The 15,291-nt window shown below is 56.6% G+C and overlaps 1 protein-coding gene across 1 annotated transcript in view; it reads left to right on the top strand.

Moving 5' to 3' along the window:
- Positions 1 to 15,291, top strand: part of HERC1 (HECT and RLD domain containing E3 ubiquitin protein ligase family member 1) — a 248,039-nt gene that overhangs the window by 110,989 nt on the left and 121,759 nt on the right. Inside the window, 6 exon segments of the mRNA XM_075576093.1 lie at positions 1,363 to 1,469; positions 1,629 to 1,739; positions 3,359 to 3,535; positions 4,591 to 4,830; positions 6,652 to 6,735; positions 9,617 to 10,128. Coding sequence (XP_075432208.1) covers positions 1,363 to 1,469; positions 1,629 to 1,739; positions 3,359 to 3,535; positions 4,591 to 4,830; positions 6,652 to 6,735; positions 9,617 to 10,128 — 1,231 coding nt within the window.

Below are 15,291 nucleotides of genomic sequence, written 5' to 3' on the forward strand. Positions count from 1 at the left end.
CTTAATGGTGTTGTAGGGGGGTATGTGTTGTAGTAACAGCCCGCTCTCTTGTAGGGAGCAGCTAGGGAGGGCAGATGTGGCAGTAACAGCCCGCTCTCTTGTAGGGAGCAGCCAGGGAGGGCAGATGTGGCAGTAACAGCCCGCTCTCTTGTAGGGAGCAGCCAGGGAGGGCAGATGTGGCAGTAACAGCCCCGCTCTCTTGTAGGGAGCAGCCAGGGATGGCAGATGTGGCAGTAACAGACCCGCTCTCTTGTAGGGAGCAGCCAGGGAGGGCAGATGTGGCAGTAACAGCCCCGCTCTCTTGTATGGAGCAGCCAGGGAGGGCAGATGTGGCAGTAACAGCCCCGCTCTCTTGTAGGGAGCAGCCAGGGAGGGCAGATGTGGCAATAACAGCCCCGCTCTCTTGTAGGGAGCAGCCAGGGAGGGCAGATGTGGCAGTAACAGCCCCGCTCTCTTGTAGGGAGCAGCCAGGGAGGGCAGATGTGGCAGTAACAGCCCCGCTCTCTTGTAGGGAGCAGCCAGGGAGGGCAGATGTGGCAGTAACAGCCCCGCTCTCTTGTAGGGAGCAGACAGGGAGGGCAGATGTGGCAGTAACAGCCCGCTCTCTTGTAGGGAGCAGCCAGGGAGGGCAGATGTGGCAGTAACAGCCCGCTCTCTTGTAGGGAGCAGCCAGGGAGGGCAGATGTGGCAGTAACAGCCCCGCTCTCTTGTAGGGAGCAGCCAGGGAGGGCAGATGTGGCAGTAACAGACCCGCTCTCTTGTAGGGAGCAGCCAGGGAGGGCAGATGTGGCAGTAACAGCCCCGCTCTCTTGTATGGAGCAGCCAGGGAGGGCAGATGTGGCAGTAGCAGCCCGCTCTCTTATAGGGAGCAGCCAGGGAGGGCAGATGTGGCAGTAACAGCCTCGCTCTCTTGTAGGGAGCAGCTACGGAGGGCAGATGTGGCAGTAACAGCCCCGCTCTCTTGTAGGGAGCAGCCAGGGAGGGCAGATGTGGCAGTAACAGACCCGCTCTCTTGTAGGGAGCAGCTAGGGAGGGCAGATGTGGCAGTAACAGCCCCGCTCTCTTGTAGGGAGCAGCCAGGGAGGGCAGATGTGGCAGTAACAGCCCCGCTCTCTTGTAGGGAGCAGCCAGGGAGGGCAGATGTGGCAGTAACAGACCCACTCTCTTGTATGGAGCAGCTACGGAGGGCAGATGTGGCAGTAACAGCCCGCTCTTGTAGGGAGCAGCCAGGAAGGGCAGATGTGGCAGTAACAGCCCCGCTCTCTTGTAGGGAGCAGCCAGGGAGGGCAGTAAGAGCCCGCTCTCTTGTAGGGAGCAGCCAGGGAGGGCAGATGTGGCAGTAACAGCCCCGCTCTCTTGTAGGGGTTCCGCTGGTGGGGAACTTGAGGACACGTCTCCTTGCCCTGCATGTCCTGGAAGCCGTTCTCCCTGCGTGTGAAGCCAGCGTGGAGGACGACCAGATGGCACAGGTATCAAGCCGTATATATGCATACGGAACCAATTTCTGGACGACCCCACCCTGTCCCCCTTCCAATACCAGATCTCCTGATGTGACCTCTGACCTGTCCTGCTTTCCACACGCGGAGGGTGACCGACCTCTCGGTCCCTTTCTCTTCTCGTTGGGACAGGTGGTAGAGAGGCTGTTCTCGCTTCTGTCTGACTGCATGTGGGAAGCTCCGATCGCCCAGGCCAAGCACGCCGTCCAGGTCAAGGAGAAGGAGCAAGAGGCCAAGCTGCAGGTAACCCCGCTCGCTTAGGAAATGGACCCCAGGAAGCTGGGACACCGCCATGAAGGGCTTAACACAGCACCCCCACCTCAATAACCCCCCCCTTTTGGAATTAATGATAAACATAAGGACTCCCCACTGTGGACCACAGTCTCCTGGTATGCTCCAGCACCGAGCCGACCATGAGTTCAGACAAGGACATTGGAGACGTGAGACCAGCAGAAAACACAGGGGCGCAGATCTCATTCAGGACATAGAACAAATAATTAAAACAGAAAATAGTGCCACACTGTATGACAAAAAGGTAGATTAATATTCAACTCGCGTGTTCCACGTGATTCACGGGCAGCGTGGTTATATGAAGTAACCGCATCTGTAATCTTCCAGGTGGGTACTTCACACCATCATAGGTAACAACTCGGGTAACGAGAGGGAGGGAGTGAGGAAGACCTCACATGTGGAAGGAAAAAGCAAAATATAGTATAATGTTGCTTTTAATTAACAAAGACACAAAGTGTTGCACTTACACAAGTGACTTGGTATTAGGCATTCAGACCGCCCAGGGTCACAACACAGATACGGGCAGACGCCAAACCCAATATCGGCTTCAGTCACTGCTCCACGGCCGTAAAACGGTTCCTTGGGCTGAACACTGAGGTCCACCAGCTGTATATGAATCCCCCCAAAGTCCTGGTGCAGCACAAACTCCGCCCTACGCGTTTCGTCCGTCCGCCTTCTTCAGGGGGTACTCTACTCATACAGTGTTGCACTATTTTCTGTTTTAATTATTTTTTCTATGTCCTGAATGAGATCTGCGCCCCTGTTGTTTTCTGCTTGTATCATCTGGACTGCGATCGAGTCCTGTTCTGGGAGCTGCGTTTTCAATTAAGGACAGTATTAATTCTAATATCTCATTATTTGTGTAGTATTATTTGCGCTTGCACCTTTTTTCTTCACTGGATTCGTTTTCTCTCTAGATGTGAGATCAGCACGGGTTTCTAAAGCAGTCTGCACCCTCAAATGTTTCATTTAAATGAGGGTCTTTTCTTGTTTTGTTTTTTTAAGCATGTTGAAGTTTTGTACTTTAAAACACAGAACAGGAAGTCGCAGAGTTCTTACTTTGATGATGTCATTTATGGGACAGCAAGTGATGTCACATGCAGATACGATGTCACTGAATGACCCAGCAGCTGAGATACTTCTAACACTGGGGAAACATCGCTGATAAATAAACTCCCTCTGACATGGGAACTTTAAATTAATATCCCCGTCTATTCAACACTCCCCGTCCTGCTGTCACCCAACGCTCCCTGTCGCCGGAGGAGCCTCAGAGGAGGGGACAGCCGGACAGCAGAGAGACGCAGAACACTGAACATGGCGGCACACACTGAGGGACCCGCGACGTCCAATACCTGGGAGGATTAGCGGGATTATTGTGTATTTCCTGATTATATTAAACACACAGAGTTATTACCGGGCGTGTGAACGTTCACATTGAAGGTTTCCTAAGTTGGGTGGAGACTGCCTTTAACGATTTCCTGCGAGAGGGGTTCAGGTTTGAGAAATGGTTAATTTCCCAGCCTGCATGGGATTGGGTGTCGGTCGCACTCACCCTTCCTCTGACCCCGCAGAAGCAGGGAGAGCTGGAGGAGGAAGAGGAGAATTTGCCCATCCAGGAAGTCTCCTTCGATCCCGAGAAGACGCAGTGCTGCCTCGTAGAAAACGGGCAAATTCTGACCCATGGCAGTGGTGGCAAAGGCTACGGACTGGCGTCCACCGGGGTGACATCCGGGTGTTACCAGTGGAAGGTATGTGGACAGCTGGTGTTCTGTAGGGTGGGAGTATCGGGGAGTGTCTCGAGGCATAAGGATGCAAATGATGAATTCATTTCCGGTTGGGAGCAAGGGGTTTACATCTCCTTCCGCTCCCCAAACACACCGCGTCTCTTTAAGCTCTGGACAGCCAAAGCTGCCTCTTACAGGCATCAAACTGGTTAAATGATCCAGACCGTGAATGTGGGGGTTAGTCCCTGCTGGTATCTCTTCTGAGATGTCTGGAAACTGGTTTTCCTGACGGGTTCATTATCCTTCACGTTGTGCAGGGTTCATGGCCTGTGATATCAGTGGTACTCAACACCCTTCAGTGGTACTTCACCGTGTGTCTGGCACGGCCTCCGCTGTGTGGCTGGCTTGAGCTCCCCTGGGTGTCTGGCGTGACCTGTGCCGAGTGGCGTGAACTGTGCCGAGTGGCGTGAACTGTGCCGAGTGGCGTGACCTGTGCCGAGTGTCTGGCGTGACCTGTGCCGAGTGTCTGGCGTGACCTGTGCCGAGTGTCTGGCGTGACCTGTGCCGAATGTCTGGCGTGACCTGTGCCGAGTGTCTGGCGTGACCTGTGCCGCGTGTCTGGCGTGACCTGTGCCGCGTGTCTGGCGTGACCTCCGCCGCGTGTCTGGCGTAACCTCTGGCGCATGTTGGCAAATTGGTACGCTATATGACACAGGGATCACCCTCCTCCCGGGTCTCAGCGCGCATACATCACAGAGATATCCCCCCCCCCTCCCGGGTCTCAGCACAGAGATACCCCCCCCCCCTCCCAGGTCTCCGCGTCCTCCGGCTTACACACTGACTTCAATACAGGGTTTAATAATACTTCTAGTGTCGGATTTTTCTACCAATCCCATAGATTTAGCCCATTAAATACGTCACCGCCATTGGGACCTTTTGGGGGTAAGAGGGACCGACCCAAAGGGGGAAACCGTATGACATGGGTCACTCTATGCAAACACTGACCCCCATTGCGGACTAGAGATTAACGAGGGGTCTTCTCCCGGGGTGTCTTCTCCCCCCCCCCCCCTCTCACGCAGTTTTATATCGTGAAGGAGAACCGCGGTAACGAGGGAACCTGCGTGGGCGTCTCCCGCTGGCCGGTCCACGACTTCAACCACCGCACCACCTCGGACATGTGGCTGTACCGGGCCTACAGCGGCAACCTGTACCACAACGGGGAGCAGACGCTGACCCTGCCCAGCTTCACCCAGGGGGACTTCATCACCTGCGTGCTGGACATGGAGGCCCGGACCGTGTCCTTCGGCAAGAACGGAGAGGTGACGCGCCAGGTCCCCGTCCACTGGGCCCCACCGGCGATGGGCGGAACAGAAGGCCGGGGGGTCTTGTTTGTTCGGCGACGATGCTGCCGATCGGTCAACCCCATTAATTTCCGCTCCGGAGACCCCCCCCCCCCTGATCCGGGAGATATAGACCTCCGTGGGGGGGCGCCGGTAGCCACTCCGGCCGAGCTAGCCGGGGTTTAAAGCTCCCGCTTTAACACGTGGGCCAAATAGGAAGCCGAACCTGATGACATCACGGCTTCCTATTGGCTCTTAAGCCGCTGCAGCTTTGAAACTCCGTCATTACGTGATCCCTGCTAACCGAGCGGAGCCGCTACCGGCGCCCCCTGCAGAGGTCTGTGTCTCCGGAGGCAGAGCGGCTACCGGCGCCCCCTACGGAGGCCTGTATCTCCGGAGGCAGAGCGGCTACCGGCGCCCCCTACGGAGGCCTGTATCTCCGGAAGCAGAGCGGCTACCGGCGCCCCCTGCGGAGGTCTGTGTCTCTGGAGGCAGGGCGGCTACCAGCGCCCCTACGGAGGCCTGTATCTCCGGAAGCAGAGCAGCTACCGGCGCCCCCTGCGGAGGTCTGTGTCTCCGGAGGCAGGGCGGCTACCAGCGCCCCTACGGAGGCCTGTATCTCCGGAAGCAGAGCGGCTACCGGCGCCCCCTGCGGAGGTCTGTGTCTCCGGAAGCAGGGTCCCCGGGGCTGAAATTACCGGGGTTAATGTAAGGGGTTTTAGCGGTTAGGGTAGGGGGTTAGTTTAAGGGGTCTTGGGGTAAGAGCTTAGGGTAGGGGGTTTTAGGTTAAGGCGGCGGCGAAGCGGCTAATGTCCCAGCGGCGGGGTGAGTCGCGGCTGTCATTTGGTCGTAGCTCAGTCATTCTGACTGAACCACCTGTGCTGAAGCAGGGATAGCCTTAAAACCTGACTTGTTGGGGGCCCTTGAACCCTGGAGTTTGCCAACTACTGAGCCACTGATTGAGCCTCAAGAGCTACCAACTGTTCAGGTTTTAAGGATATCCCTGCTTCAGCACAGATGGCTCAATCAAACTCTGCTTCTGCACAGGTGGTGCAGTCTTCGCCACAGATTGAGCTACCTGTGCTGAAGCAGGGCTGTCTGTATACACGGCAACGTGGCACCTGACACTGTCATTATCTGTCTGTATACACGTCAACGTGGCACCTGACACTGTCATTGTCTGTATACACGTCAACGTGGCACCGGACACTGTCATTATCTGTCTGTATACACGTCAACGTGGCACCTGACACTGGCATTATCTGTCTGTATACACGGCAACGTGGCACCTGACACTGGCATTATCTGTATACACGTCAACGTGGCACCTGACACTGTCATTATCTGTCTGTATACACGTCAACGTGGCACCTGACACTGGCATTATCTGTATACACGTCAACGTGGCACCTGACACTGGCATTATCTGTATACACGTCAGCGTGGCACCTGACACTGGCATTATCTGTATACACGTCAACGTGGCACCTGACACTGTCATTGTCTGTATACACGTCAACGTGGCACCGGACACTGTCATTATCTGTCTGTATACACGTCAACGTGGCACTGGACACTGTCATTATCTGTCTGTATACACGGCAACGTGGCACCTGACACTCATTATCTGTCTGTATACAAGGCAACGTGGCACCTGACACTCATTGTCTGTATACACGTCAACGTGTCACCTGACACTATCATTATCTGTCTGTATACACGTCAACGTGGCACCTGACACTCATTATCTGTCTGTATACACGTCAACGTGGCACCTGACACTGGCATTATCTGTGACAGGAACCGAAGCTGGCGTTTGAAGACGTGGACGCCGCAGACTTGTACCCGTGCGTCATGTTTTACAGCAGCAATCCTGGGGAAAAGGTAAGGGAGGATCAATCCCCAGTATTTGTTACTGAGTACCTGTGGAGAAAAGGTAAGGGAGGATCAATCCCCAGTATTTGTTACTGAGAGTACCTGTGGAGAAAAGGTAAGGGAGGATTAATCTCCAGTATTTGTTACTGAGAGAGTACCTGTGGAGAAAAGGTAAGGGAGGATTACTCCCCAGTATCTGTTACTGAGAGTACCTGTGGGGAAAAGGTAAGGGAGGATTAATCCCCAGTATTTGTTACCTATAGAGTACCTGTGGAGAAAAGGTAAGGGAGGATCAATCCCCAGTATTTGTTACCCAGAGTGTACCTGTGGGGAAAAGGTAAGGGTGGATTAATCCCCAGTATTTGTTACCCAGAGTGTACCTGTGGGGAAAAGGTAAGGGTGGATTAATCCCCAGTATTTGTTACCTATAGAGTACCTGTGGGGAAAAGTTAAGGGCGGATTAATCCTTAGTATTTCTTACCCAGAGTGTACCTGTGGAGAAAAGGTAAGGGCAGATTGATCCCTAGTATTTGTTACTGAGAGTACCTGCGGAGAAAAGGTAAGGGCGGATTAATCCCTAGTATTTGTTACTGATAGTACCTATGGAGAAAAGGTAAGGGAGGAGTAATCCCCAGTATTTGTTACCCAGAGTGTACCTGTGGAGAAAAGGTAAGGGAGGATTAATCCCCAGTATTTGTTACCCAGAGTGTACATGTGGGGAAAAGGTAAGGGAGGATTAATCCTTAGTATTTGTTACCCAGAGGGTACCTGTGGAGAAAAGGTAAGGGAGGATTAATCCCCAGTATTTGTTACCCAGAGTGTACCTGTGGAGAAAAGGTAAGGGATGATTAATCCTCAGTATTTGTTACTGAGAGTACCTGTGGAGCAAAGGTAAGGGAGGAGTAATCCCCAGTATTTGTTACTGCGAGTACCTGTGGAGAAAAGGTAAGGGAGGAGTAATCCCCAGTATTTGTTGGGGATTACCTGTGGAGAAAAGGTAAGGGAGGATTACTCCCCAGTATTTGTTACTGAGAGAGTACCTGTGGAGAAAAGGTAAGGGAGGAGTAATCCCCATTATTTGTTACTGAGAGAGTACCTGTGGAGAAAAGGTAAGGGAGGAGTAATCCCCATTATTTGTTACTGAGAGAGTACCTGTGGAGAAAAGGTAAGGGAGGAGTAATCCCCATTATTTGTTACTGAGAGAGTACCTGTGGAAAAAAGGTAAGGGCGGATTAATCCCTAGTATTTGTTACTGATAGTACCTATGGAGAAAAGGTAAGGGAGGAGTAATCCCCAGTATTTGTTACTGAGAGTACCTGTGGAGCAAAGGTAAGGGAGGAGTAATCCCCAGTATTTGTTACCCAGAGTGTACCTGTGGAGAAAAGGTAAGGGAGGATTACTCCCCAGTATTTGTTACTGAGAGTACCTGTGGAGAAAAGGTAAGGGAGGATTAATCCCCAGTATTTGTTACCCAGAGTGTACATGTGGGGAAAAGGTAAGGGAGGATTAATCCTTAGTATTTGTTACCCAGAGGGTACCTGTGGAGAAAAGGTAAGGGAGGATTAATCCCCAGTATTTGTTACCCAGAGTGTACCTGTGGAGAAAAGGTAAGGGATGATTAATCCTCAGTATTTGTTACTGAGAGTACCTGTGGAGCAAAGGTAAGGGAGGAGTAATCCCCAGTATTTGTTACTGCGAGTACCTGTGGAGAAAAGGTAAGGGAGGAGTAATCCCCAGTATTTGTTGGGGATTACCTGTGGAGAAAAGGTAAGGGAGGATTACTCCCCAGTATTTGTTACTGAGAGAGTACCTGTGGAGAAAAGGTAAGGGAGGAGTAATCCCCATTATTTGTTACTGAGAGAGTACCTGTGGAGAAAAGGTAAGGGAGGAGTAATCCCCATTATTTGTTACTGAGAGAGTACCTGTGGAGAAAAGGTAAGGGAGGAGTAATCCCCAGTATTTGTTACTGAGAGAGTACCTGTGGGGAAAAGGTAAGGGAGGAGTAATCCCCATTATTTGTTACTGAGAGAGTACCTGTGGAGAAAAGGTAAGGGAGGAGTAATCCCCAGTATTTGTTACTGAGAGAGTACCTGTGGGGAAAAGGTAAGGGAGGAGTAATCCCCATTATTTGTTACTGAGAGAGTACCTGTGGGGAAAAGGTAAGGGAGGAGTAATCCCCAGTATTTGTTACTGAGAGAGTACCTGTGGGGAAAAGGTAAGGGAGGAGTAATCCCCATTATTTGTTACTGAGAGTGCCTGGTGCCCTCTATTTCCAAAGCACTTTGCGATGATATTTCAGTTGAACACTCGTGCAGCCACCTCTGGGGTGGGATCCGGGGCACGGAGGTTAGGCCCTGTGTTGCTTGCCGCCCTGGGAAATGTTGGGGGGTAATTAAGTGACAGCTCTCCAAACCTCCCCAGGTCTCTTCTTCGTGTGTACTGCGAGGTTTGGGGAACTCTGTACCCCACAATCTATTCTCTATCGCAGGGGGCTCAACTCCAGTCCTCAATCCGTCCCTCCCCCCGGCCCCCAACAGGTCCAGTTTTCAGGATATCCCTGCTTCAGCACAGATGGCTCAATCAGAGGCTGAGTCACAGACTGAGCCTCTGATTGAGCCACTTGTGCTGAAGCAGGGATATCCTGAAAACCAGACCTGTTGGGGGGGGGGAGGGGGGTTGAGGACTGGAGTTGAGCCCCCCTGTGCTAGAGAATACCATTCTTGGTCCATCAAACAACATATTGACGTTTGACCCAGTTGTCTCCGGCTACCTTGCCGGCATGACTCACCGCGGCTTGCCGGTGAAGCAGGATGCCGGCTGACCCACCCAGTGATTGTACAGGTGCCTAGAGTAAGCGGTCCTGACCCCACGGTGGCGTGCCGTCCTCTAGGTGAAGATCTGCGACATGCAGATGCGCGGGACCCCACGGGACCTGCTCCCCGGCGACCCCATCTGCAGCCCGGTGGCCGCCGTCCTGGCGGAGTCCAGCGTGCAGCTCCTGCGGGTCCTGCACCGCGCCGACCGCTGGACTCACTGCATCAACAAGAAGATGGTGGAGCGGCTGCAGAAGATCAAGCCGTGCCTGAAGGAGTCGGCCGGGAAGCTGAAGAAGAGCCGCTCGGCGCAGAGCCGGGACGAGCAGGAGGGTCGGGACGAGAGGGAGGAGGAGAAGGGGAAGCACGGCCGGCACGGCCTGGCCGAGCTGGGGGAGGCCCAGCTGAAGACGCTCTGCGCGGAGGTGTGGCCGGTGCTGGCGGTCATCGGCGGGGTGGACGCCGGGCTTCGGGTGGGCGGCCGCTGCGTGCACAAGCAGACGGGGCGGCACGCCACCCTGCTGGGCGTGGTGAAGGAGGGCAGCACGTCTGCCAAAGTGCAGTGGGACGAGGCGGAGATCACCATCAGGTACAGGCCTGCTCTCTCCCTTCCTCTCGCTCACTCGCCCCATCCTCTCGCTCACTCGCCCCTTCCTCTCGCTCACTCGCCCCTTCCTCTCGCTCACTCGCCCCTTCCTCTCGCTCACTCGCCCCTTCCTCTCGCTCACTCGCCCCTTCCTCTCGCTCACTCGCCCCTTCCTCGCTCGCTCGCCCCTTCCTCTCGCTCACTCGCCCCTTCCTCTCGCTCACTCGCCCCTTCCTCTCGCTCACTCGCCCCTTCCTGTCACTCACTCTCCCCTTCCTCTCGCTCACTCGCCCCTTCCTGTCACTCACTCTCCCCTTCCTCTCGCTCACTCTCCCCTTCCTCTCGCTCACTCGCCCCTTCCTCTCGCTCACTCGCCCCTTCCTCTCGCTCGCCCCTTCCTCTCGCTCGCTCGCCCCTTCCTGTCACTCACTCGCCCCTTCCTGTCACTCACTCTCCCCTTCCTGTCACTCACTCGCCCCTTCCTGTCACTCACTCGCCCCTTCATCTCGCTCACTCGCCCCTTCCTGTCACTCACTCGCCCCTTCATCTCGCTCACTCGCCCCTTCCTCTCGCTCACTCGCCCCTTCCTCTCGCTCGCTCGCCCCTTCCTGTCACTCACTCGCCCCTTCCTGTCACTCACTCGCCCCTTCATCTCGCTCACTCGCCACTTCCTGTCACTCACTCGCCCCTTCCTGTCACTCACTCTCCCCTTCCTGTCACTCACTCTCCCCTTCCTGTCACTCACTCTCCCCTTCCTGTCACTCACTCGCCCCTTCCTGTCACTCACTCGCCCCTTCCTCTCGCTCACTCGCCCCTTCCTCTCGCTCACTCGCCCCTTCCTCTCGCTCACTCGCCCCTTCCTGTCACTCTCTCCCCTTCCTCTCGCTCACTCGCCCCTTTCAGTCACTCACTCTCCCCTTCCTGTCACTCACTCTCCCCTTCCTCTCGCTCACTCGCCCCTTCCTGTCACTCACTCTCCCCTTCCTGTCACTCACTCTCCCCTTCCAGTCACTCACTCTCCCCTTCCTCTCGCTCACTCGCCCCTTCCTGTCACTCACTCTCCCCTTCCTGTCACTCACTCTTCCCTTCCTGTCACTCACTCTCCCCTTCCAGTCACTCACTCTCCCCTTCCTGTCACTCACTCTCCCCTTCCTGTCACTCTCGTCTTCCTCTCGCTCACTCGCCCCTTCCTGTCACTCACTCGCCCCTTCCTGTCACTCACTCGCCCCTTCCTGTCACTCACTCGCCCCTTCCTGTCACTCACTCGCCTCTTCCTGTCACTCACTCACTCTCCCCTTCCTGTCACTCACTCGCCCCTTCCTCTCGCTCACTCGCCCCTTCCTCTCGCTCACTCGACCCTTCCTGTCACTCACTCTCCCCTTCCTCTCGCTCACTCGCCCCTTCCAGTCACTCACTCTCCCCTTCCTGTCACTCACTCTCCCCTTCCTCTCGCTCACTCGCCCCTTCCAGTCACTCACTCTCCCCTTCCTGTCACTCACTCTCCCTTTCCTGTCACTCACTCTCCCTTTCCTGTCACTCACTCGCCCCTTCCTGTCACTCACTCGCTCCTTCCTGTCACTCACTCGCCCCTTCCTCTCGCTCACTCGCCCCTTCCTCTCGATCACTCGCCCCTTCCTCTCGCTCACTCGCCCCTTCCTCTCTCTCACTCGCCCCTTCCTCTCTCTCACTCGCCCCTTCCTCTCGCTTACTCGCCCCTTCCTCTCGCTCACTCGCCCCTTCCTCTCGCTCACTCGCCCCTTCCTCTCGCTCACTCGCCCCTTCCTCTCGCTCACTCGCCCCTTCCTCTCGATCACTCGCCCCTTCCTCTCGCTCACTCGCCCCTTCCTCTCTCTCACTCGCCCCTTCCTCTCGCTCACTCGCCCCTTCCTCTCTCTCACTCGCCCCTTCCGGTCACTCACTCGCCCCTTCCTCTCGCTCACTCGCCCCTTCCTCTCGCTGACTCTCCCCCTTCCTCTCGCTGACTCTCCCCCTTCCTCTCGCTCACTCTCCCCCTTCCCCTCGCTCACTCTCCCCTTCCTCTCGCTCACTCGCCCCTTCCTGTCGCTCACTCGCCCCTTCCTGTCACTCACTCGCCCCTTCCTCTCGCTCACTCACCCCTTCCTGTCACTCACTCGCCCCTTCCTGTCACTCACTAGCCCCTTCCTGTCACTCACTCGCCCCTTCCTGTCACTCACTCGCCCCTTCCAGTCACTCACTCGCCCCTTCCTCTCGCTGACTCTCCCCCTTCCTCTCGCTCACTCGCCCCTTCCAGTCACTCACTCGCCCCTTCCAGTCACTCACTCACCCCTTCCTGTCACTCACTCGCCCCTTCCTGTCACTCACTCGCCCCTTCCTCTCACTCACTCGCCCCTTCCTCTCGCTCACTCGCCCCTTCCTGTCACTCACTCTCCCCTTCCTCTCGCTCACTCGCCCCTTCCTCTCGCTCACTCGCCCCTTCCTCTCGCTCGCTCTCCCCTTTCACTCGCTCTCCCCTTCCTCTCGCTCACTCGCCCCTTTCACTCGCTCTCCCCTTCCTCTTACTCACTCACCTCTTCCTCTCACTCCCCCCATCTTTCTCTCTCCCTGTCCTCTCACACTCCCCATCCTCTCACTCACACTCCCCTCACACTACCTGCTCCTCTCACTCGCTCGCCCCTTCCTCTCGCTCACTCGCCCCTTCCTCTCGCTCACTCGCCCCTTCCTCTCGCTCACTCGCCCCTTCTTCTCGCTCGCTCGACCCTTCCTCTCGCTCGCTCGCCCCTTCCTCTCGCTCGCTCGCCCCTTCCTCTCGCTCGCTCGCCCCTTCCTCTCGCTCGCTCGCCCCTTCCTCTCGCTCGCTCTCCCCTTCCTCTCGCTCGCTCTCCCCTTCCTGTCACTCACTCTCCCCTTCCTGTCACTCACTCTCCCCTTCCTCTCTCTCCTGCCTCCTCTCACTCACCCCTTCCTCTCACTCCCCCCATCTTTCTCTCTCCCTATCCTCTCACACTCCCCTTCCTTTCACTCGCTCGCCCCTTCCTCTCGCTCACTCGCCCCTTCCTCTCGCTCACTCGCCCCTTCCTCTCGCTCACTCGCCCCTTCCTCTCACTCACTAGCCGCCTACTCTCTCTCACTCGCCTCATCTCTAAATCCCCCCTCCTTCTCCCTCACTCACTTACCCCGCCCCCCTCCTTCTCCCTCACTCACTTACCCCGCCCCCCTCACTGTCTCCCCCTCTGAGAATTTTCCCTTGGGGGTGGGGTGAATCTTATTGTGGTTTACTGATCTCTGAAGTGGTTGAGCTGGCTAAGGATTTGGAGAGTAACCGGGTGCTTTTTGTGTCTGAATGTTCGGGGTCTCCTCGTTCCTCCTCTCATGATTTGTTGTGCTCTCGTTATCCCGATGGTTCCTTCATCATTTGTGTCGCTCTCTGTGACCCGGGACGTGTGACCTCGCTCTGTGACCCGGGACGTGTGACCTCGCTCTGTGACCTGGGACGTGTGACCTCGCTCTGTGACCCGGGACGTGTGACTTCGCTCTGTGACCTGGGACGTGTGACCTCGCTCTGTGACCTGGGACGTGTGAACTCGCTCTGTGACCTGGGACGTGTGACCTCGCTCTGTGACCTGGGACGTGTGACCTCGCTCTGTGACCCGGGACGTGTGACTTCGCTCTGTGACCTGGGACGTGTGACCTCTCACTGTGACCTGGGACGTGTGACCTCGCTCTGTGACCTGGGACGTGTGACCTCGCTCTGGGACGTGTGACCTCGCTCTGTGACCTGGGACGTGTGACCTCGCTCTGTGACCTGGGACGTGTGACCTCGCTCTGTGACCTGGGACGTGTGACCTCGCTCTGTGACCTGGGACGTGTGACCTCGCTCTGTGACCTGGGACGTGTGACCTCGCTCTGTGACCTGGGACGTGTGACCTCGCTCTGTGACCTGGGACGTGTGACCTCGCTCTGTGACCTGGGACGTGTGACCTCGCACTGTGACCTGGGACGTGTGACCTCGCTCTGTGACCTGGGACGTGTGACCTGGGACGTGTGACCTCGCTCTGTGACCTGGGACGTGTGACCTCGCTCTGTGACCTGGGACGTGTGACCTGGGACGTGTGACCTCGCTCTGTGACCTGGGACGTGTGACCTCGCACTGTGACCTGGGACGTGTGACCTCGCTCTGTGACCTGGGACGTGTGACCTCGCTCTGTGACCTGGGACGTGTGACCTCGCTCTGTGACCTGGGACGTGTGACCTCGCTCTGTGACCTGGGACGTGTGACCTCGCACTGTGACCTGGGACATGTGACCTCGCTCTGTGACCTCGCTCTGTGACCCGGGACGTGTGACCTCGCTCTGTGACCTGGGACGTGTGACCTCGCTCTGTGACCTGGGACGTGTGACCTGGGACGTGTGACCTCGCTCTGTGACCTGGGACGTGTGACCTCGCTCTGTGACCTGGGACGTGTGACCTCGCTCTGTGACCTGGGACGTGTGACCTCGCTCTGTGACCTGGGACGTGTGACCTCGCTCTGTGACCCGGGACGTGTGACCTCGCTCTGTGACCCGGGACGTGTGACCTCGCTCTGTGACCCGGGACGTGTGACCTCGCTCTGTGACCTGGGACGTGTGACCTCGCTCTGTGACCCGGGACGTGTGACCTCGCACTGTGACCCGGGACGTGTGACCTCGCACTGTGACCTGGGACGTGTGACCTCGCTCTGTGACCTGGGACGTGTGACCTCACTCTGTGACCTGGGACGTGTGACCTCGCTCTGTGACCTGGGATGTGTGACCTCGCTCTGTGACCTGGGACGTGTGACCTGGGACGTGTGACCTCGCTCTGTGACCTGGGACGTGTGATCTCGCTCTGTGACCTGGGACGTGTGACCTCGCTCTGTGACCTGGGACGTGTGACCTGGGACGTGTGACCTCGCTCTGTGACCTGGGACGTGTGACCTCGCTCTGTGACCTGGGACGTGTGACCTCGCTCTGTGACCTGGGACGTGTGACCTCGCTCTGTGACCTGGGACGTGTGACCTCGCACTGTGACCTGGGACGTGTGACCTCGCACTGTGACCTGGGACGTGTGACCTCGCACTGTGACCTGGGACGTGTGACCTCGCACTGTGACCTGGGACGTGTGACCTCGCACTGTGACCCGGGACGTGTGACCTCGCTCTGTGACCTG

The sequence above is a fragment of the Ascaphus truei genome, chromosome 18 (assembly GCF_040206685.1).
Source record: "Ascaphus truei isolate aAscTru1 chromosome 18, aAscTru1.hap1, whole genome shotgun sequence".
In the NCBI taxonomy this organism is placed as follows: domain Eukaryota; kingdom Metazoa; phylum Chordata; class Amphibia; order Anura; family Ascaphidae; genus Ascaphus; species Ascaphus truei.